The sequence below is a fragment of the Rhinoderma darwinii genome, chromosome 9 (assembly GCF_050947455.1).
Source record: "Rhinoderma darwinii isolate aRhiDar2 chromosome 9, aRhiDar2.hap1, whole genome shotgun sequence".
Taxonomy (NCBI): domain Eukaryota; kingdom Metazoa; phylum Chordata; class Amphibia; order Anura; family Rhinodermatidae; genus Rhinoderma; species Rhinoderma darwinii.
The window spans coordinates 49,031,417-49,056,729 of NC_134695.1; the positions used below are offsets into that span (position 1 = coordinate 49,031,417).

The window sequence follows — 25,313 nt, forward strand, 5'->3', positions numbered from 1 at the left end:
ATTAACTCCATGGAGCCCTAGCCTTAGTTTTCATGTACAATATATCCTTTCAAGTTCCGAGTTGAACAAAATATGGTGCTGTACAGAGGCACCATACAGAGCAGCATATAGTGCATATGACTCCATAGTACAGAACCGCAGAGGCTCAGCCATAGAGGCTCCCAAAAATTTTCAATGAAAAGAGACTTTGTCTTAATGCTGAGTAGAAATGATCATCACCATAAGTGAACATGGATAGTCCCAGCAACTTGGGACACTATCCAACAGTTGTGAACACAAATTTTTTTTTCATCATCCTTTGTCTAAAGTACTTACTATGTCATGTGCTTGAAAAAGACGTTCCTGTGCCTTTTCGGGATATCCTCTAAGAACCTGCTCATAGAGATTATCATAGATATCCAAGATGGAGGCGTCAACCTGACAGAAATTAGATAAATAGTTTATGATCATGAGACATAGTAACTGAGTACACAATAAAGTAAAACTATATTCTTATAGAACCCAGAAATAACTATATTTCTACCACATTGAATGTGCCAGTCAGTTATATAAGATGAGATGTCATCATTCTAAAGGGGTTCTCCCCTATTAATATTGTATTTTTTTTGTAGAAGGGACCCTCAAAAATAAGCCGATCACTGGACGTCAGGCTGCTGTGACCCTCAGCGATCGGCTACAGCAAGCCAACCACAAATGCTAAATTCCTCTGCAGCACCACCACAGGTGAAATGAAGCATCAGACAATTCCCACTGAAATCAATTTGCTGTCCACGTAATGCACGGACGTGACAGGTCCACTAAAGAGAGAGAGAGAGAGACACTCTATGTAGCTGCTCTCTGCTCTGGTTAATACATGAGGATCCTTAACGTGGAAGATTCTCTATTATCTAAGAATTCTTTAATATGGTATTTGAAAATGGATTTTCTAAACCAGAAAACCTCTTTATGGAAATCTGTGATAATGCCTGGCTGCTGTAATAAATTTACATACTTTGGGGGAAATATATCCACCTTTCTACGCCAGACCCAACAGTCAGAATTTTCAAACTTTTGGGTCTTTTACGCTGCCCTCGCCACTTTTTGAAAATAAGGCGTGGCTTACACAAGGGGGTGGGACCACCGTGGCCTGACAAATGTATTTTAATTTATGCCAGAAAACTGGCGTAAATTATAGCATAAATTATTGTGGAAATAGCTAGGAGCTGACATAGATTTCACTTGTGTGTACTCATATGTAATTGTTTCTAGTGGTTCTCAGAACTGGAGATATGTGGGATAAAGTAAGTTGTGTTTCTAGTGATCACACATTTTTTCAGACATCCAGTCAGAAATCCAAGTCTCTTTTCTACTCTGAAATATCTGTTTGCAGGGAACACTAGATTATGTGGAGATCAGACACATTATTATATTAGTGTTAGATGTTATATTAGATGTTCTTTCTATCACCAGTATTATGTGCAGACTGCCTGTAGGGTGTGGGCAGAGCAGGAAGTCTATGAGTTGCAGCTTCAGCCAATAGCAACTTCTGCACAGCCGAGTAACATGCAGCTGTTTTGTTATTTCCTGTGGTGATAGGACTAAAAGTGTACAGAGCACAATGGAAACTTGCATTTAAGTGACCAGAGTGAAAGGATTAACAGAATTGCAATTTATTGATTGTAATCCCTGGCAACACTAAACTTAAAGGGGTATTTCCATCTCAGACATTTATGACATATCCACAGGATATGCTATAAATGTCCCATAGATGTAGGTCCCAGCTCAGAGACCCGCACCTATATAGACAATGGGGGTCACCTGATCCCCACTAGGATTGGTGCAGAGGCCGCTGGCCGCAGATTTTAGACAGGGTCTATTGTAGTTCAATGGGAGTTACGGAAACAGTTGAGCAAGCGCTGCTCGGCTGTTTCCGTAACTCCCATACAACAGAATGGAGAGAGCTGCACGCATGCACGGTCCTCTCTCCACTAGTCCCGGCTTGGAATCTGGGGTCGACACTGGGGTACAACAGGTACCAGATTTAACCCCTTAGTGACCAGCCCATTTTAGGCCCTAATGACCAAGCTATTTTATTCGTTTTTCTATAGTCGCATTCAAATAGATATAACTTTTTTATTTTTTCGGCTACATAGCTGTATGAGGACTTGTTTTTTTGCGGGATTAGTTGTACTTTTTAATAGCACCATTTTAGGGTACATATAATTTTTTTATTAACTTTTTTTGGGGGGATTATAAAAAAAACCTGAAATTCCGCCATTGTTCTATGCGTTTTTAAATTGACGCCGTTCACTATGCGACATAAATAACATGCTACCCTTATTCTATGGGTCGGTACGATTACGGCGATACCACATATGTAGATGTTTTTTATGTTTTACGACTTTTGCACAATAAAAACACTTTTGAACTAAAATTATTTGTTTTTGCATCGTCGCTTTCCAAGAGCCGTAACTTTTTTATTTTTCCATCAATGTAGTGATTTTTTGGGCTTGTTTTCTGCGGGACGAGACGTAGTTTTGATTGGTACTGTTTTGGGGTGCATGGGACTTATTGATTCATTTTTATTATGACTTTTTTGGGGGGCAATGGAAAAAATTAGCAATTTTGCCATTGTTTTTTGCGTTTTTTTTTACGGTGTTCACCTTGCGGTTTAAATGACATATTAACTTTATTAATGGAGTCATTACGGTCGCGGCGATACCATATATGTGTACTTTTAATTTGTGAACAAGCCCTAAAAGTGACCGAAAAAACTATTAAATATTTATCCAGTTCACTATTAGTTTCAGGGGAAGGGCCCAAGGCATCATCCAGAGCTACATGGGAAGAGGAGTAACTTGCTTGGATTTTGCTATAGGGACCCTCTTCATTGTACACACCTCACCCATGGACTTATTACTTGTTTGTTCTAAGTATACAGAACTTCTCTTTTAATTACACATATGCCTGTTCTAAAAATAAATGTAAAAATGTGCTAATTGCAAGGCAGAACTCATAATTATTATGTAGACAATATCATAGTGTGACTCTTTCCATTCTTTAAAGGAACATTAAAGAGGCTCTGTCACCAGATTTTGCAACCCCTATCTGCTATTGCAGCAGATCGGCGCTGCAATGTAGATTACAGTAACGTTTTTATTTTTAAAAAACGAGCATTTTTGGCCAAGTTATGACCATTTTTGTAATTATGCAAATGAGGCTTGCAAAAGTCCAAGTGGGTGTGTTTAAAAGTAAAAGTCCAAGTGGGCGTGTATTATGTGCGTACATCGGGGCGTTTTTAATACATTTACTAGCTGGGCGCTGTGAAGAGAAGTAACATCCTCTTCTCTTCAGAACGCCCAGCTTCTGACAGTGCAGACCTGTGACGTCACTCACAGGTCCTGCATCGTGACGGCCACATCGGCAGCAGAGGCTACAGTTGATTTTGCAGCAGCATCAGCGTTTGCAGGTAAGATCGACTTACCTGCAAACGCTGATGCTGCTGCAGAATCAACTGTAGCCTCTGGTGCCGATGTGGCCGTCACGATGCAGGACCTGTGAGTGACGTCACAGATCTGCACTGTCACAAGCTGGGCGTTCTGAAGAGAAGAGGATGTTACTTCTCATCAGAGCGCCCAGCTAGTGAAAGTATTAAAAACGCCCCGATGTACGCACATAATACACACCCACTTGGACTTTTACTTTTAAACACACCCACTTGGACTTTTGCAAGCCTCATTTGCATAACTACAAAAATGGTCATAACTTGGCCAAAAATGCTCGTTTTTTAAAAATAAAAACGTTACTGTAATCTACATTGCAGCGCCTATCTGCTGCAATAGCAGATAGGGGTTGCAAAATCTGGTGACAGAGCCTCTTTAAACCTAAAAATGAATGATGAAAGTAAACAGAAGATAAACTTTCCCACAGTGTTTGTCAGACAGCAGGATATTCTTTATCTTCCTGCAACAAACATTCTTGTAAAAATCCTGCAGAGATTTCATTTGATTTCCTTCTGATCTCCTCCAGTTGCATTTGGCAGACAGCTAAGGAGGCCGGACATAACCAAGAAGGCAGGGATTAGGAAAGGTCATCAATGTGTGATCGTGGGGATACCACTTCCGGGACCCCCATCAATTTTCATAATGAAGGGTCTGTGGTCATCCAGTGATTGCTGTGGCCCTTCAATGTTTATTCGGTTATGTCTAGTAATGCATTTCGGCCCCATTCACTTGAAAGAGGCTGAGCTGCAGTACCAGGCACAACCACACGTACGAATGTGCCACTGTGCCTGGACAGGTCCCTTGATACTAGTGACTGGCAGGGTTTAGAAGGTCCAACTCCAACCAATCACATAATGACGACCCATCCCACTCCTTTTACCTAAAAGCATTTCTACCCAAAAATCACAATAAATATAAAAAAATATATAAAAATAAGTCCTCAAGTTCTTTTCTTCTTTCATGTTTTTAACACACGGTTCAACCGTCTTTTAGTAAGTGTTTCTTTTATCTGACAACAGGAAATATAGCCATTATGGCTCCTATAGAGGTTGTTAACTATTTTGTACAGATATAGTATTAAGTGATTCTGGTGTTCAAGGATGGACTTTCACTTATCTCATATACTTTCTTATTATTCCTTTACCTGTAAATAGCTACATTCAAAATTCTGTTGGTTGCCCTTGGAAACAGACAACACTTTATCTATTCTCTGCTGGGAAACCTTTGCTCTTACAACACCTCTAACTGTATAACTGTCATGTGAGTTACCAACATGCCCTGGTAACAGAAAACCCGCAGAACTCTGAATTTAGCTTTATACCTCAACGGAGAAGAAAACGCTAACTTTCAAACAACTTATGCTGATCTAATAGTATATCTGATATAAAACAACTTTGTCATTTACTTACAGTTAAAATTCTTTTTTTTTTTTTAAATCTATGCAAAGTCTGGGTGAAGTTACTGCTACTATGTGTCTCCCTTCCTATAATCTGAGGTCCTCCCTTGTTGTAAAGCATTGGCCGACCCCGGTTACAGAGCAGAAGAGACAGGCTGCAGAAGGTGTGTGGGGGGGGGGGGGGGTGTCACTCCACTGCATGCCTATACAAGTCTATGGAAATGGGAGGGGGAGCATGTGGAGGAAAAGCAGAGAGAAACACACAGAGGCACTGCTGGTAAAATGTAAAACTCAACCCAGTGCTGGATTCCCAGCTACACTACTCATAATATAAAATAGATAAAGACAGGAGAGCAGGATTCTCCTCTTCTATGAGTGCAGTGTATAGAAGAAATTATAGCAGTTAGGCACCGCCCACTAACTTTGAAACAACTGAGTATTAGGCTGGATTCACACGAGCGTGGCGTTTTTGCGGACGCAAAAACGCGGCGTTTTGTGCGCGCAAAAACCACTTGACAGCTCCGTGTGTCATCCGTGTATGATGCGCGGCTGCGTGATTTTCGCGCAGCCGCCATCATAGAGATGAGGCTAGTCGACGTCAGTCACTGTCCAGGGTGCTGAAAGAGTTAACTGATCGGCAGTTAACTCTTTCAGCACCCTCGACATTGAATTCCGATCACAATATCGAGCAACCTGTTAAAAAAACCAAAAACGTTCGTACTTACAGAGAACTTCCCTCCCGGCCGTTGCCTTGGTGACGCGTCCTTGGAGACACGCCTCTCTTGACATCCGGCCCCACCTCCCTGGATGACGCGGCAGTCCATGTGACCGCTGCAGCCTGTGCTTGGCCTGTGATTGGCTGGAGCTGTCACTTGGACTGAATTGGACTGAATTGACATCCCGGGAGGTCAGACTGGAGGAAGAAGCCGGGAGTTATCGGTAAGTCAGAACTTCTTTTTTTTTTACACGTTCATGTATATTGGGATCGGAAGTCACTGTCCAGGGTGTTGAAACAGTTTAACTCTTTCAGCACCCTGGACAGTGACTATCTCCTGACGTCGCGTACCCCGAAATTTTTTTGCCGGGTTCGGCCAAAACGAGTTCGGCCGAACCCGGTGAAGTTCGGTTCGGTTGTCCGGGTTCGCTCAGCTCAAAGACACTCCGTTTGGATGTTAGTAAACAGAAAAGCACGTGGTGCTTTTCTGTTTACATTCATCCTTTTGACAGCTCTTACGCGAATCACGCAGTTCGCACGGAAGTGCTTCCGTGCGGCATGCATGGTTTTCACGCACCCATTGACTTCAATGGGTGCGTGATGCGCAAAAAACGCCGAAAGAACGGACATGTCGTGACTTTTTTTCAGCGGACTCACGCTGAGGAAAAATCACGGACATGTCAGCACGGCCCCATAGACACATATAGGTCCGTGCAACGCGCGTGCAAATCACGCGCGTTGCACGGATGTTTTTCCCGTTCGTCTGAATAAAGCCTTAGAGATACAGCCTGCAGTGGGAAAAACTGCTAAATAATGCCACATACAAGTCATATAATGGGCAGTAGTGTTATTCCTTATGTTTACACATATGACGGCTTATTCTGAAAAGTCACCTGAAAAGTTAGGTACGCTTTAACTAAAAATCAGTACAAGGGAGGAAAAGCAAATTATTTACACAAATACTGGACAATTTCTGTATATTGTAACAGTGAAATAGTGTAGGATGTTGCTTAAAAGCTAGTTCTCGGCTCCCACATCAAGCGCTGGCTAAAGATCACTGAAACACTAATAACTACTTGCTGTTAACACAAGAAAGAGCATGAAACAGATAAGTCTGTGTCTCCTGAAGTGTTTGATTTGCTCAGATCTTCTTCACCCACTTTCCGGATTTATATCTCACTGTATTTGATTCTGTCCTCCACCCCCACATTGACTTTTTCCCTTCACTTCTCTATGTTCCCATGCAGGGATTGTACAGAACATTGTTTAATCAGGGACAATATCCGCAGACGCTTATTCATCACCTCTTAGTGACATGGATCAATACAGTGACGTGCGGTTCTTGGAATAAAATATTTAATGCCCTCACCCTGGAATTGAATATATAAAACTCTCATCTACTGATACAGCAAGTAAGTCAGCATTAACAGTAACAACGCTATGGGGGAAATCTATCACTGCAGCAATTTAATTTTCTGGGGTAATGGCATAGAAACGTATGGCTTTCATTATGACACAAATGAGAATTTTTGGCAAAGTTTTCCAAAGAAAAAGGTATTATTGAACAACATGTGGCAGGCATTGTTGAGCAGGGGGGCACTGTATTTGCCAACAAACATGATACACTGCTTTTTAAGGCCAAGTTCTCCTCCTGTTATTGAACTATGTTTAGGGTATACGTCGGGAAAGCTCACGGCCTAGAGTCGACGCTAAATGTGTACACAGGGCTCTATTAGGAGGCCAAAAGAGTGCCCTGACAGGGTGGTACGTCAGTATACCTTATTTTTTTAGGTATGAAATAGCTTAGAAGACTACCTTATTCCATGTAACGGAATCCTGTAAAAAACTTTTTTTAACATGGGAGCCTAAGATTGACGCATTCACTGTATGGCACACATCACAGGCATCCGTTTAAGGTATACATCATTGGGATTTTTTATTGCTTTCCATGACATATACGCCATTTAGTCTATAGGTGATGAATACGTTACACGGATGCCCAATAGAGGCATCTGGCACTCATAGACTGTAATGGTATCTGTTTAATGGATACGTCATGAACTCTCATGACCCCAGTTCATGACGTATTTGTTTAATGGATGCCGCTGTTAGTTTATCCTAGTGGTGCATGCTGTATGATAAGATTGGCGCATCTTGCTAGACATGCTAGACACTTTTCTCTTCCTTTTACCAACAAAATTTGGCACGTTTTAAGTCACACTCACTTTCCTGTTTCTAGACACTTTTTAAAAGTGTCTAGTGCGGTGCAAACATTGGTTCTTAAACTAGTATAAAATTAAATGTACCAAATTTTGCTAAAACTTGGCGTATTTTTAAAAACATTCGAGATTCAGACACCATAGTAAATCTGCAAAATTGTGTGTTTCCTCTATGGGTGTTTGCAGCAAGAGACTCACATGATCGCTGCCAGGCATGGGTAGAGAGGTAATTTGTGGTTGTCGCTGGTAGAGGAGTGTTGAGCGGTGAGAGAGAACTTGCTCTGTAGTTTGACAATTATATTGGGCATAAAAGAGAGACACAGAGCGCTCCTCTGGGGTAATGCTGCAGAAACAGGGTGGTCAGTGATAGCACTAATGTGTATGTGTAGAATACACTCACCTTTTGGAGTTGTGCTAGGTGGTGGGCACAACTCGATCATCAAATGTATGGAGCCTTGGTGCTCCGTATATAGGCAGTCTGCTGGCCCTCAGAGTGAATACCGGTGGCTGGAGAATCAGCAGGAGTCGATGTGAAGAAGAGGTTCCAAATGATTTTGAAAAAAATGATCACTCTTAGTATAAGGCGCTCCTGCGCTTATGTGAAAGATTGAGCAAAATCCCCAGTCGAGCCAGAGTATCACATTGAGTAGAAGTTTATTTCTTTAAAAAAGACATGTGTAGTAAAACAGCATATGTCTCATGGTGGTCCAAGAAGTTACGCGTTTCGACCTCGGACTAAGGTCTTCATCAGGCTTGTTAAAGACCTTAGACATTGAGATATATGCTGTTTTACTACACATGTCTTTTTTAAATAAATACATTTCTACTCACTGTGATACTCTGCCTCGACTGGGGATTTGGCTCAATCTTTCACATCAGCGCAGGAGCGCCTTTTACTAAGAGTGATCATTTTAGTCTGTAGTTTGGGAGCCCTGACTGGGTCAATGTGGGTTGTGAAAATGTCAGCCCAGGGGGGACGAAAGTAGCCATGTAGGAAGTATATTCATCCTGGGCAGCACCAGCATGAAGCGTCATGTGACGTGAAATGGCTGTCGTGCAGATGTTTGGAATACCGTGTTTTGCTCCTGCAGCCGATGTCGTTTTTATCGGAAAGAAAATCAAGTGAAGAGACATTGAATCGGTCAGCACCGTGTCTATTTTCCGTCTTGATTTTTTATATTACGTTATCTTCCAATTTTCGTGTGGTTGACACTGAGCACCATCGTAAATCTCCTGACATGTTTTTTGACCATTACGTGGATAGTGCTGAAGTTGCTTTATTGAAGTGTGTGGTGTATATGCCAATTGAACTCTTTATGTGAAATATTCTATATAGACGTTGGCTACTCACGCCCTCCCTGGGCTGGCACTTTCGCAACCCACATGGACCCAGCCATGGCTCCCAAACTACAGAGCAGGTCCTCTGTCATTGTTTAACACTTCTCCCCTGGCGACAACCACAAGATTCGTGTTCAGGTGCAATACCCCTCAGGAACGTAGGACTCCAGGCCTCTGCCACATCTCACCCACAGTCTCACGAAGACTGAACTCAGTGCCCAATTGCAGACACAGCAGACACAGGGTCCCATCAGGGGGTGGTGGGTGTGAAAAGCTTTGAGTTAGGACAGAAGAACTGTCAGAAACGCGTAGGCTTTGTACACCCACCCCCTGATGTCACTGGTTTGTTTTTTTAACCAACAAAAAATAAAGGTTGAACATTTTACTCTGAAGCGCTGGATTCAACTTCTATCGTAATCATGATGTGTCTGTGTTACTGCTGGATCATGACCAGAATATATGTAAGATGTTGGGAACAATTTGTAGATCACAAGAGGTCTCTTTATCACAGCAAGAGGATTTTATATTTTGCATTCAGCTACTGGTCTTCTGGATTTATACTGTGCACATATATACATACAGTTGATTAAAGGGTAACTAAACTTTCAGAAAACTTTTGACATGTCATAGTGACATGTCAGAAATTTTGATCGGTGTGGATTCGAGCACTGAGACCAATCACCCCACCAATCGCTAAAACGAAGTGGCCAAGTGCTCGGGTGAGTGCTGAGCCACTTAGTTTTTGATCGGCTTTATCGGAAAGCCGAGCAGGTGGTGTATGGGCTCATAGACTTTCTATTGAGCCCGTACACCGTTACTTCGGCCGATCAGAAACCACCTGAGCGCTTCTGACGCTTAGTTTTAGCGATCCAAGGGGGTCTCAGTACTCGGACCCCACCTATCAAAACTTCTAATATATCACTGTGGCATGTTAGAAGTTTTCTGAAAGTTTAGTTACCCTTTAAAGGGTTATTCCCGTCTTAGACATGTATGACACATCCACATGAAACGCCATAAATGCATAATAGATGTGGGTCCCAGCTCTGGCATCGGCACCTATGTCGAGAACGGTAGTCCCAACCCAGCCTGGTGAGGCGGCCAGAATAAATGGGGAGGTGGTCGCCCGATGCGTGCTCTGTCCATTCAGTTCTATGGGAGTTATGGAAACAGGCCGCCTCTCCATTCATTCTCTGCCCTGATGTGGCGTCCGTCTCACCAGTTAGGACGATGGTCGCGGGTCATGCCCATTTTCAACATAGGGGCATAACTCGCATCTATCAGACATTTATGGCATTTCTTCTTAATATGCTATAAATGCCTACGGTGGGAATAACCGTTTAACTTATTTTATATGCAGCAAAGGAAATATTGGTTTGGTTCAATTTTATTTTATATACCATACGTGTGGCGAGACAATGATCCACTTACCTGACTCTGGCATTCTTGTGTCCAAGTCAGTCCAGCCATGAGAGCACAGAACAGGAAGCCAAACCCAATGAATGCCTGCAGGATAGGAAACCGTTCTTGAAGAAATTATCTAAAAATAAACTGATTCAATTCACTTCATGTTTCAAGTTTTCCCCATACAGCGAGCAGAGGCAGCTCATGTTCTGCATGATTAAATAATGTCCGGCCAAACCTCTCCATGGCGAGCATAGGACACTAGAAGAACCCAGTGAGTGCACTCCGCTTCCTATCTTATTACAGCAAATGATCTCTGCTAATATTGTCTGCTGTGTCCATACAGTTTATAGGTTCTAGTGTGACACCAATCCAATGTCCAGTGTAATGTTCAGCCATACAGAACATAGGCAATGGATTACAATAGCAATTTTAACCCTCAACATTCAAGTGGCGATCAAACCCAATACATATGTTTCGTATATTATTAATAGTATTTGTTGGTTAGTTGACATAAGAAGTGATATATGGTGATCATGGGGGATTGTGGAGAGCATCACATTATATCCCAAATACTTTGTTATTAGCTGGATATTGTAGCTTTATTCTAAGGCTGGATTCACACGAGCATGTTACGTCCGTAATGGACGGAACGTATTTCGGCTGCAAGTCCCAGACCGAATGCACTGCAGGGAGCCGGGCTCCTAGTATCATACTTATGTACGATGCTAGGAGTCCCTGCCTCTCCGTGGAACTACTGTCCCGTACTGAAAACATGATTACAGTACGGGACAGTTGTCCTGCAGCGAGGCAGGGACTCGTAGCGTCGTACATAACTATGATGCTAGGAGCCCGGCTCCCTGCAGTGTGTTCGGTCCGGGACTTGTGCCCGAAATACGTTCCGTCCATTACGGACATAATGTGCTCGTGTGAATCCAGCCTAAGGGTTAACCACTTTATACCATCAGCATTGAATCACATAACATATCAAAAATATTGAGGCTATATTCACAAGCAGAAATTTCTGCGACTGTCTGATTCATCTGAATGGGATTGCAGAAATGTTTTTTTTTTTGGTTTCGGGTGGGGTGTTAAGTACAGCTGGCCAGATATTCAATAACAGTCTATAGTGAAATATGAAAATGCCCACCTACACTCATGCACACAACCGCTCTTTTCTTCAATGTCCTATCCGTTTATTTTGCGGATAGCATACTGAACCATTCACTTTTATGGGGCCATGCACACATCCGTTTTTCTTTTTTGCAAAGCTACTGGGATCCAAGTTTTGCGGGAGTGGTCATGTGCATGATGCCTTAGGACACTTTCAGGCATGGCAGATTTGCTGCGGACAGGCAGCATTAGAAATCCGCAACAGACCTTTCGGCTTTTTAGTTGGCTTGTGATGTGGAATTTATATTCTGCAGCATGAACAGTCTGTTGAGGAAAAGCAGCAGATTTTTACTGCGGCAAGTTTGCTGCAAAATCTGCCTCCTCTAGACGAACACTTAAAAATGCACATTTTACAGCAGATTCTTTGCCTAATTGCCACCACATCTGAACGTGCCCTTAGGCCTTGTTCACACAGTGCAGAGTTGCATGCGTATTTTTTGCCAAAACCAGAATTGGATCCAGGAGAGCAGACCTATAAGGCCTTTCTTTTATATTTCTTCTGTTTAGGTTCCGTTCCTGATTCTGAGTTTGAAAAATACAGGCAAAATCTGCACTGTGTGAACAAGGCCTTAGAGTTTGTGGCATATGAATAGTATTTTTTGGTCAATGGTGTTTTTATCAAAAATTCTCCAAAAAACGCAGGTACAATATCTCGCAAAATAAAAAAATTCCACCAAAAACGCAAGTAGAAAAAACACCACAAGGGTATGTTCACACGTAGCATAAAGGAAATAGCAAATGTTGCGATTTTTGCGACGGAAAAGCTGTAAAATGAATAAAAAATGTTATACTTACCCGGTCTTCATTGTCATAACGGCACTTTCTTCTGTTCTCTTCAGGCTGGCCTCCTGGGATGACGTTTCATCTCATGTGACTGCTGCAGCCAAATCACAGGCTGCAGCAGTCACCAGGGCTGCAGCGTCATCTCAGGAGGCCAGCCTGAATTGAACAGAAGAAAGTGCCTTTATGACAATGGAGACCAGGGTAAGTATAAACTTTTTTTTTCAGCCACTGTTTTCTGAAGCAGAGATTCCGGTCGAAACACTGCACCACAATTTGGCGCAGTTTTTCAGCCGAATTTCTATGTGGGTTCCAGGACAGATACACTGTGTACTTTTACGCAGTGTATCCACCCTGTGTAGCATGGAATAAAAAATGCTTCAAACTCCAGACGTTTTTTTTAAAACACAAAAAAAAGAAAAAAACTGGGACAGATGTACTAATGTGTCTGCAGCTCAAATGTGTCGTAAATTGTGCCAAAATTTGACGCATCTTGGCAGATTTTAAAAGCGTTCTGGAAGGGGTGTGGCTTTACTGAAAGGGAGGCGTGGCTTATGACTGGCACAAAATTCTGTCGCCAAATCAAAGGTGGTATAAGAAGCATAAAAATGTCTAGCAGGACAAGTAAGATGCGCCAAATTTATCATAAAATATTCACCACTGTGATGAATTTGGCGCATTTTGTGACACCTTATTTACACTGTGTAAACCTCAAACTGCATTACATCTGCCCCATTGTGAAGGACACCTAAGGCCCTGTTTGCATGGAGTTTTTGCAGGCGGAAAAATCTGCCTCAAAATTCCTTCCTTCTCTGTCTCCCTTTGATATCAATGGGAGGTCAGAGAGGGAAGCACCCGAAGAAAGGGCATGTCGCTTCTTTTTCCCGCGTTTGTTTTTTGCCACTCGCGGGAAAAAGTATGCCTCTGCCTCCCATTGAAATCAATGGGAGGTGATTTCAGAAGTTTTTTGGTGCTGTTTCCGACACCGTTTCTGCGTCAAAAACAGCACCAAAATACTCAGTGTGAACTAGCCCTAAAGGTGATAAATTAAACCAACTTGGACTTATGAAAGTGAAGCTTGTAAAACTAGTTACTGTTATATAATATTACGCAGTAAGTTTACCTGGAAGTTCTCAGAACTGGACATTTGTGAGTTGAAGAAACATTAAAGCCTGAATTGTCTGATGACAGAGAGCAAAAGACTGCATTCAACTCCACAGCATATTTAGATAATAAGATAGGCTTTGGCTCCAAATGCAAAAAAAAATAAAAATATAATAGACCAGTGCGAACAAGCCCTTTATGTTACTTATACATCAGGATGTGGCACTCAATACATTTTGTGCCTCCTTCTGTTCTCCATAGATCACAGTTGCCCACTATGGGCCGTTACTGGACATGCTAATTTCATATGGGGGCACATTGACGTTTTTAATTTTTTCATTGATTTATACAGAATCCCAGAAATCGTGGAATGCTGCATCACGTGCCCTATTACTAAGGTTTCTCTCCTAGAAGCATGGCTAGAATACAGTGCTCGTAGAGGTACCATATGGCAGCACACACAGTGTTTATAGATCCACACTATAGTTTCTGTGCACGCATCAATGTCATGTTAAAGGACCCCAAAAAAATTATGATTTCTACAGCCGAGTGTTTGTTATAGAAAATAGATTATTATCAGAAAAGTACTCTCTGAGGATTAGTAATAGAGTAACCACACTTTAACCTCAAAGAGGTTTTCCAGTCCTCAGGATATATCATCAATATCTCATCGGTCGTGGTCCGACACCGAGGCACCCCCACTGATCAGCGGTTTTGAAGGGGCCGCAGCGATCATAGACGTGCTGCTTCCCCTTTTTTTCCTTGTAGCGGCGGTTCACAGTATTACAGCTTTCTCCTATCTACTTCAATGGGACAAGGCTGTAGGACTGTGAACCGCCACTACAAGTGTGTCGGCGATTCACAGTATAAACAGTAAAGGAAATGAAGGGGCTGCAGCACTCGTACGAGTGCTGCAGCCCCTTCAAAACAGCTGATCGCGGGGGTGTCAGGAGTCGAACCCTGACCGATCCTGAGAATAGGTTATCAATTTCGAAGAACTGGAAAACTCAGAGGATATTTGGAAAAGGGGGATTGACAACTCAGTACTGCCCCCTCAAGGCCACAAAGAGAAATCACTGCTAGATCACTTTCACATGGCAGTATTTTTGTCAGTATTCTGCATCAGTATGTGTTAGCCAAAACCAGGAGGGGAACATAACAGAGAGAAAGTGTAATGGAAAGATTTACACCTCTACTGTTTTTTGGATCTACTCCTGGATTGGGCTTTTAAATACTGATGTAAAATACTGCGGTGTGAAAATGGCCTATCAGTGTGAACTGCTGATTTCTAATATTATCGAGGAGTTATGCACATGACAAAGCTGTTTTATGGATCCTTAGGCACTCCGTGTGCCACTCTATGATGCCTCCGTGAATAGCTTTTTCGCAATATGTCATGCACTGGACTATGCCACGATTCCGTATGAATCCATAACAAAAATCCTCCATGTGCCATTGTATAAAATCAGAGGCAAATGGATATACAGTATGGGCTCATAGCGGGCGCTGTATTATGTGTCTGTATGACACGGATCATGAAGCCTATTTCTAATATTCCTATCATAACATTTCAACAGCTGAAAAAAAAATTCTGGGTGGTAGAAAATAGATTTACAGACAGGGGCATAACTAGGAAACACTGGGCCCCATAGCAAACTTTTGACTGGGGCCCCCTCCTCTGAGTGCCACACACAGCCCACCCTTATAGATAGTGCCCCCCTATAAATAGTGCCATACTGCCCCTCTCTGTAGACAGTGCTATACAGTCCCTACTGTAGACACTGCTATACAGCGCCCCCTGTACACAGGGCTATACAGCCTCCCCATACAGTGCTATACAGCCCTCCCTGTAGACAGTGCTATACTTTCAAGCAGGGGCGGACATACCGCATGTGCAGCCGGTGCAGCTGCACAAGGGCCCCGCGTGGGAAGGGGGCCCGTTCCTCTGCTGGCCGACTCAGTTCTCAGCTGCGCGATGCTGAGGACTGAGACAGAGGCCCGTGGACAGTAGCTGCGAGCCCATCAGCGGGCCCCCCGTGGACAGTAGCTGGGCCTATCACTGAGTCGGAGGCCCGTGGACAGAAGCTACGGGCCCATCAGCACCCCCCCCCCCCCCGTGGCGCAGCGTGTATTACATAGCTGTTCGGGGGGGGGGAGTTTCGCGACAGTTCAGTCCCCCGTGGCATATTAGTTGCCAGAGCGAGCAGCGTGTATTACACATAGCTGCTCGCCGGCAGGGCGCCGATCAGCTGTTGAACTGGAGGGGGGAGGAGTTTTGCGCTCTGCCACAGTTCAGTTCTTGTGAAATGTGGCGCCGGCAAGGCGCAGTTCAGCTGGAGAGGGGGGGGGAGTTTGCGCTCTGCTCTCTGCTGCTCGCTTCCACAGTTCTTCGGCTACTTGTGGACAGAGCAGAGCTGACAGCGACACACAGCCACAGAGAGCCATTAGTGAGTGGAGAAGCCCTGCTGCAATATTTACAGCAGCTACAGACAGACAGTATGTATATGGAGAGAGGTGAGTATAGGTTTTTCATTTTCTTTGCCCACATTTAGGGACTTAGTTTAGATAAGAATTTAACCCGGAAAAAAATGTGTTACTTGTGTTCTAAACTGGTAATAAAATGTACAATATAAATCTTCCTTCATAATTTTTATTAGTAAGGTTTATTTTTATATGCATATATATGTTTAGGTAACTTTGTCGGTATTGGGGGGGGGGCGGGGGGGCCCTGGCACATTATCTGCACAGGGGCCTTTTGCAGTCTGTGTCCGCCACTGCTTTCAAGTATCACAGAGGGACATTCGATGCGGTGCGCAGCTGCAATTTTTTTTCCTTTTAAGCCACACCTATAATCCCACACAATCCCTGCTCATACACACCCGGTTCAGCCCACACAGTATCATGCTCCCATAGATGACACCATACAGTATAATGCCCACATAGATGCCGCATATGGTATAATGCCCACACAGATACCCCATACAGTATAATACCCCCCACACAGTATAATGCCCCTATAGCTGCCACCATACAGTAAAATGCCCCCATACAGCATAATGCCCACACAGATGCCCCATACAGTATAATGCACCCATAGCTGCCACCATACAGAATAATGCCCAATGCAGTATAATGCCCACACAGATGCCCCACACAGTATAATGCCCACACAGATGCCCCCATACAAGGTATAATGCCCACAGAGATGCCCCATGCAGTACAATGCCCAAACAAATTCCCCCATACAGCAAAATACCCCCATAGCTGCCCCCATGCAGCATAATAAACCCATAGCTGTCCCCACAGTATAATGCTCCCCATAGCTGCCCCCACACAGTATAATGCTTCCGATAGCCGCCCCCACAATATAATGCCCCCATAGCTGCCCCTACAGCATAATGCCAACCATAGCTGTCCCTACAGTATAATGCCCCCCTTACAGTATAATGTCCCCCCATTGCTGTCCCCACAATATAATGCCCCCACAGTATAATGCCCCTCATATAGTAAAATGCTCCTGTAGCAGCCACCATATCGGCCCCCATCCCTACCCAGTATAATGTGGCATAGTGCCTAATAGATAAATAATAACATAATTACTTACCTATCCCGTTCCCACGACGGGTGGAGGATCCTTCTCTTCCTGTCTGTGCTGTGAGTGACTCACTACATCACCACACTACATCGCGCCTGCCTGCGCCGAGCCGCTCACGGCAGAGTCAATGCTGGAGCAAGGAGCTGTCAGCTTCTTGCTCCAGCATTCAGGAAGCGGGACCAGCGCAGTCAGCACTGTGTGGCTACGGGGGCACCGTAGGTCCCCCAGGCTTAAGGGCCCGGTCGCAATTGCGACCGTTGCAACCCTTAGAGCTACACCACTGTTTGCAGATATATGAAAAAAGCTGTAATAAATATCATGTACTACTAAAAATTTTTGGTAAACTCAACCTAAAGGGGTTCTTATCTCAGGGACAGCATTAGGGAATTAGAGCACCATTCATATGCTCAGTTATTTCTGATAAATTCAATTAATGCAAGATCCTCTTTAATGGGCGAAGCTTTTTGTATAACATTGTATAACATTATAAACGCTACATATAGACACAGTACAGAACATAAATCATGTACACAGTAGATGGCATGCATGGATTGAGCTTTATGTAACCGCATTAGAGATTATTACTTTTTCCTTGTGGATCTACTTTAACCACTTTTAGAGGAGAATTCACATTGTGGTTTAGAAAAAATACATAAAACAGAAGGCGCCGGCCACAAAGGACGACTCTTGTTGAAGCTTGGTTTTCAGTGTGTGGTATTGAGTGCTATGGGCTACGACTACATGGTTAATATAGTTGCAATGACTGTACTGTCAGTGGAAAGTCCCGTTAGGTCTTTCTGTTGATCGGCATGCTGCCGTATTGATGGGGCTTACAAGCATAGTTTTGGGTCAACACTAGCCGCTAGCATAGCTCATGACTTAGGTTGGGTTCACACTTTGTGGTGCTACACATTAGGTTGTTGTCAGAACTATCTATATATATCTATGGAGTGAGCTCCCCCTAGTGGTGGATGGATTTCTATCATCAATTCTACACTAATCGAATTCCATCTGGATATTCCAAAAGTTTTAGATTCGGCAAATATTCAGAAACTTTTGGGATTTGCATCGCATGAATCATAACAAAATGGTGGCTGCTGGTGAGCGACGGCTGCCATTTGTACAGATTGTAAAAAGTATCACATGACCTCAGACGGTTTCACCATATTGCCTTGCAGGCAGCCTTCACAAAAGGCACTATTCCTCCCCCTACCCATATATGTTGCTGTCACTTTGACATGACTAATACTGGCTTTGTGTTAGAGGGTCAGACACAAGTTTTCAGGACAATCGCAGCATTAAGATTTGCGGTGAATTTATTCGGATTGGATTGGATACAAAACTAATTTTGGGAAATTCGCTCATCTCTAATTTTGTATGACTACAGGAATATTGGCACTCTGCTGGCGGTATTGTTTATTAAGGGCACTGTTTATTGGGGGCACTCTGCTGGAATTTTTTTTATTGCAGACAATCGGCTGGCACTGTTTATGTTGGGGCTTTGTTTATAGTCTTCTACCATATACTTTATAGACAGGTATATATATATATATATATATATATATATATATATATAATAACTATGTATTTTCTCGCAGTTTTATGGCTTGTCCACACGAAAAGGGATTGCTGCAGCATTTCCGTTAAAACAAGCACACACTTCGCTAAGGAAAAACGGCACCATTTCCTGCGTTTTTTACTGCAGAAAAAGGTTCGGATTTTGCTGCATTTTTTTTGCTGACATTTAGTCCACTTTCCACACCAGGAATTAACATGCTGCGGTATGAAAAACACGCACCGCAGGTGAATTTTTACTCGGAAATTTTTACGCAGCGTGAGGATGAGATTTGTTAAATCTCACCCATTTTGCTGCTACTGTATTCCGCTGCGTAATTTCCGTCCGCAATTAAGAACAGAATATACGCAGCAATTCCGCTACGTGTGGTCAAGTCTTTAGATGGGTTGAAGACTCTGCACCATTATGTGTGAGCCCAGCCTGATGCCGAAATAAATTAATCATGGACATTTTTACATATGGTGCCATATTGTGACGTGATAGAAAATTTGTTTCAATTCTAATTATTTATTTGACTTTTTTTAGAACTTGCTGATCCTTATGTTACTGAAGGAAGCTATGAAAATAATTTGTCTGGAGCTACAATGTATGTCATCCAGTAGAGGGCAATGCAGTTTTAATTTTAACACTTCAAGATTGTACATAGAAGCAGTTTTTTAACCTTTTTAAAAGATAGGAAAAAATAAATAAAAAATATACATTTATAAAAATGTCCCCTATAGATAAGGCGGCAAGAATTTCATCAAGCTGCAGAAACAAACATTATATGTATTGACAAAATACACAAGACAGAAAGCGGTATATATCCATTTACGGTCCACTTGAATACAATCTATTGCTTCCTGATATCAGCCATTCCTGGAGGCTGACAGTGAAGTTCTTCTCCACCCCTGTGACCACTACTTTATCTCTTATATCCCTAGTTCTGAGAACCTTCAGATACATTTACATACATATAAGACTTCGTTCACATCTGCGTCAGGGCTCCGTTTCGACTGAGCTTTCCGTCGGAACGGAGCCCTGACTGACACAAACTGAAACCATAGGTTTCCGGTTCCATCACCATTGTTTTCAATGGTGACGGATCCGGTGCCAATGGTTTCAGTTTGTCTCCATTGTTCAAGGGTTCCATAGTCTTGATGGAATGAATACCGTATGTATTCATCTCGTTAAAAATGGCGCTCGTTGAGAGGCCCAACAGGTGCCATAACCGCCGGATCTCTGCTGTGTTGGACCCAGCGGCAATGCTTACGATCAGAAATATTTGTGATTGCAAGCATTTAACCCCTCAGATGCTGGTATCAGATGTGACCACTGGCATCTGAGGGGTTTTAACTTTCACTTAGGGGCCGGTCACGTTCTCCCGCGCAACAAGATCGCGGGAGCCGGTGTATTCCTCAAGCAGCTGAGAGCCTTGTGAACACTCCCAGCCCTGCTAGAGGAAGGTTGCTAGATTGCCTGCGGCAGGTCTCAATAGCAATGCACTAATTTTCCATAGAACGCAATATTGTGATATTGTAGTCTATGGCATAAGCGATCTAATGATTGCAAGTTCAAGCCCCCCTAGGGAGGTTAAAAAATAGTAAGAAAAAATATATAAAAATTCAAGTCACCCCCCTTTCCCTAGATCACATATAAAAATAAACATAAACACATTAGATATCCCTGCGTCCGAAAATGTCCGAACTATAAAAATCTAGAAATATTTTTTCAATACGGTGAAAGACGTAGCGGGAAAAAAGGTTAAAATAGCCGAATCGTATTTTTTTTTTTGTCACTTCAAATGCCAGACATTCCCCCAAATGGTATTAATAAAACCTACATCTTTCCACATACAAAAAGACGTCTTACACAGCTCTGTAAATTCTTTCAAACATTTGCATTTTTTTAAAGGTACTAAAACATAACAAAACTATATCAATTTTGTATCACAGTGATCGCACTGACCCGCAGATTAAAGGTAATGTGTCATTTTCACGGAACTGTTGTTTTTTTTTCAAATTCCACCCCATTCTGAATTTTTTCACACATAATATTAAATAGTACCATCAGAAAGTACAATTTGTCTCATAAAAACAAAGCCCCATATGGCTATCAATTAAAAAATAAAAAAAGTTATGATTTTTTGAAGGCAGCGAGGAAAAAAAAAAAGCATAAAAACAAAAATGAGTCGGGTCCTGAAAGGGCTAAAGGGGTTTCCCATCAGAGACATTTATAATATATCCACAGGATATGTCATAAATGTCAGATAGATGTGGGTCCCACCTCTGTGACCCGCACCTATCTCTAGAACGGGGCCCCCTAAACCTCGTTCTACCTTTTTCTGCTCCCTCTGCCACTTTCTGACTATATTGTCGGGAGTTACGAAAGCAGCATAACTCGATGAGCTACGCTGTTTCCGTAAGTTCCATAGTAGTGAATGGCAGTTACGGAAACAGCGTAATATGCGAGCAGCGCTGTTTCTGTAACTACCATTCAGTTCTATGGGACTTACGGAACCAGCGTAGCTCAGCGACGCTATTTCCTAATTCATGGTTGGAATTCACCTGCTTCTGCTGCAACACAGAGCGGCAAAACGGGGTTTAGGGCGCCCCATTCTAGAGATAGGTGCAGGTCCCAGAGGTGGGACCCGCATCTATCTGACATTTATGACATATCCTGTAGATATGTCACAAATGTCTCTCATGGGAAACTTTAAAGTGATAGATTTTAGTTCTGCTGTGAATTCATCTCTATTCTTTCGGAACTTTTTTACACTTACAGTTGCCATGAAATGCTGGGATTCCCGTAAAACCGATATGGTGCTGAGTAGGAAAGTGAGAATGAGTAGCCCAGTCACAAAGCTGCCATACAGTACCACTGAGGAAAGAAGAGGGAATTATACATATATAATTATATCTAGACTTCGTTTTTTCATACAGTTTCTGCACACAGAGTAACTTTTCCATCTACACATTAGTGAGACATCCTCCGGCCAACACACCACGCCGTGCTCATCTCTACACATACAATAGATAACACATCAGTGTTGAGTGGTGGGTACTGGTAGATTATGTACTAATCTCTCCTTCAGATACTTCCTGATTGGGTTACATCTATAACGGCAATCTCTTATCACTTGCTCATGGCTGGATTTCCATTGCTGGAGCCTGTAATGTGCGTAATAATAGACGCAGAGTTGGATAGACCGATTCTTCTTGCTTTTACTTGGGCAGAAGTTGCACATTACTTGGAATAGTAGTAAGATAACAACACACATGCAGTATTGCTTTAGAACTAGCATAAATGTCTTTAACTTCTCCCCTTTAAGGCTATGTTCACACGGGGTATTTTGCCGAGTTTTTTGACGCGGAAACCGCGTCGCAAATCTCGGCAGAAACGGCCCGAGAACGCCTCCCATTGATTTCAATGGGAGGCGTCGGCGTCTTTTTCCCGCGGGAAAAAGAAGCGACATGCCCTATCTTCGGGCGCTTCCGCCTCTGACCTCCCATTGACTTCAATGGGAGGCAGGAGAAAGCGTATATCTCGCTGTTTTATGCCCGCGGCGCTCAATGGCCACGGGCGAAAAACGGCGCGATAATTGCCGCGAAAATCGGCGTGCAGGGAGAGGAATATCTGCCTCAAAGTTCCAAACGGAATTTTGAGGCAGATATTCCTCCCCCAAAATACTCCGTGAGAACATAGCCTAAGTTGCTGTGGTATTGTTTACTATCTAAGTCCTGTTATAATGCATCACAGTTTTTCACTCCGATATAGTGATATTCAAGTGATATCCCCTGGTGACTCCTCACTTATTCCATCCCGGAGTCTCATTCTTTATGTATTCACTTTGGGCTTTTAATTCGATTCTCTGTCCAAACAGTATTCTAGTAAGAACTCCAAATGATCGCTCTGTTGACTCCTTGCAAGCAGGACACCGCCCTATCCTATCGAGCTCTAGCTGGTAGGTATTTAGAAGCGCAATCCCTCTGACAGAAAGACTCTTAGCTGGATTCCCCTTTCCTTTTTCTCTCTCCAGCAAGCGCCTGCTTTTCTTAATGCCAGACTCTCTGTTATCAGAGTTAAACCCTACTCCCGCTTTCTCACCGAAGCTAACGGTGCGCACCACTTCCTCTTTAGGTCTCCTCTGCTATTGCAGCACTCTCGACCAGTGTACCACCGCCCTCTGCTGACTGTTCTGAATACTGCACCTTCAGGATAGACATTACCACCTTCATGGGTTTCAAGTCTATAAAGCCTATAAATCTTAGGTGCCCTAAAGCTGCCCGAAGATATTCAATAGGTAGGGGCATAGCTATAGGGGGTGCAGAGGTAGCAGTGACACCTGGTCCCTGATGCCTGGTAGCGTCCAAAGGCCACTCTGCCACATAATAAGACACCAGTATTATAAAGGATTTTGCATTGGGGCAAAATGGGGACTCTGACAATAGTTGTTGAGTGAACAGTTCTTCACCCTATGACCCCATACCTCCCAATTATCATACACATTAAGCTCAGTTGAATGTATATGTTACTTACATTGGGTGATTCAAGGGGGGATATTAAAATCAGGGGATTACGTTTTTGTTAGACATCTCAGGCGCTGCTTATTTTTGAGGGAAAGGAAGGATTACACAGGTAAAAATCCAAATATCCTATTATCTAATGTCCATGATCAGCTTAAAGTTTTTGTTTTTTTTACGTGTCTCTGACATGTAGGATCGAGCTGTTACCGATCACATCTAAGTTCATAACTTAGGCTGTGTTCACATTAGCGTTGGTTTCCATTGAGGGGTTCCGTCGGGCCTTTCCGTCGGTGGAACCCCTCAACGGAAAGGCTGTCGATTGAGCAGTGTGAGGGCTTATTTTTTGCGGGTGGAATTGTATTTTCTATCGGTACCATTTTGGGGTACATTAAACTTTCATGATCACTTTTTATTCAATTTTTTGTGGGAATTGAGGTGATGGAAATGATTCTGACATTTTTCTTTTTTTTCTTTACAGCGTTCAACGTGCGGGTTAAATAATGTTATATTGTGATAGTTCAGACTTTTATGGATGAGGCGATACCAGTTATGTTAATTTTTTTTAAATGGAAAAGGTTTTTTTAACTTTTAATATTAGTATTTTTATATATTTGAAAAAACTGTAAAAGTTTTAACTTTTTTTACTAGTTCCCTTAGGGGACTTGAACCAGCGATCCTTGGATCGCTTACATGATTTACTAATGTATTGTAGTATACATTGATGCTGACAGTCTCCTATGAAGCCCTGCCGGCGGCCATGACGACGATTGGCACCCCACAATTGCATCGTTGGGAGCCAATGGCACGTCTGAGCGGGCTGCCCCCTCATTCTGACGACATAGATACTGCGGTCGCTATTGACCACGGCGTCTTAGGGGCTAAACGAGCGGGATGCTGCTCGTTACACTAAAGTGTAAGATACAGCTGACACGCTCGTTCTATGGAGCGGGCTCAGCCCGTGAGCAAGCTCCATACTCCCCCACCTGACCTCCGCCTCATATATATTTATACGACGGATGTCGGGTAGGGGTTAACAACATGCAGTAAGCGCCTAAACTCCCCCTAGTGGTGGCTGCAGGCAGTCAGGATGTTAACAATGTCTATGCAGAGGATTTGGAGCTCTGTATCAGAAAAAGATTATTAAAATGACATAAGGTTATATGAAATGATAAATGCCAGCAATGTGCACAATGTTTACTGTTCCCAGAAAGCTAAAACTAAAAGACAAAATTAGGCAACTGCCCATCAGTACTTACTGGTATAATGCAGATATCTGATTGTATTGTCAGCGGGGGAGGCCTCTGTAAATATGGTGAAGTGAGAGCCCAACCCGGTTATTACAGTCAAAATACAGCAACCAACTGTCAGGACCTAAAACCAACCAGGTGCACACAATTTAATATAAATACATAGCTATAAAACTTATATACAAATACTAGACACAAACATTACTTTACATGGCCAGAGACGCAAAGATATAGATGGCCACAAACATGTGTTCTCATGAAGCAACTCTCATCTTGGGAATCTTGGACCCACCACAAATTCTGTAAAATTTGGTGCTGTTGGATAACCTTTGTTGTTTTTACAGAATTATATTGGTTAATATGTCAAATATGTAATATGTACCTGACACCATCATCTCTTGCCTCTCCCACCTCGGTTACATTGTTTTTCCATTGTACTTTCTGGACTTTTTGTCCTCCCCTACTACTATTGTAACGGCCGTGGTCGCGGACCGCTGTCATTCCTCACCTCTTGACGGCTGCGACCGCAGACCTCTGGCTTTCGGCCAGCACCTCCTTCCTCGGAGACAACATAACATGCGGCCATCCTGCTCTGCTCTGAACCCTAGGGTGCCCTCTCGCTCGGTGCCGTTATTAAAGGGCCAGCGCGCGCACATGTGAAATCTTCCCTGACCAATCCCCAGATCACCCCGGACTATAAAAAGGGCTCTGCCCTTCCACTCCTTGCCTAAGCGTTGTTGTCTACCCATGTTCGTTCTGCAAACAGTCCCTTAGTTGTTTCC

The 25,313-nt window shown here is 43.0% G+C and overlaps 1 protein-coding gene across 2 annotated transcripts in view; it reads right to left on the bottom strand.

Moving 5' to 3' along the window:
- Positions 1–25,313, bottom strand: part of TSPAN32 (tetraspanin 32) — a 47,436-nt gene that overhangs the window by 16,700 nt on the left and 5,423 nt on the right. Inside the window, exons 2-5 of one of the 2 annotated variants that reach the window (XM_075836961.1) lie at positions 24,541–24,655; positions 21,541–21,638; positions 10,579–10,653; positions 316–417 (exon numbers count right to left, since the gene is read on the bottom strand). In XM_075836961.1, coding sequence (XP_075693076.1) covers positions 316–417; positions 10,579–10,653; positions 21,541–21,638; positions 24,541–24,655 — 390 coding nt within the window. The remainder of the gene's footprint in view (positions 1–315; positions 418–10,578; positions 10,654–21,540; positions 21,639–24,540; positions 24,656–25,313) is intronic. The other variant, XM_075836964.1, reaches the window with a different exon arrangement.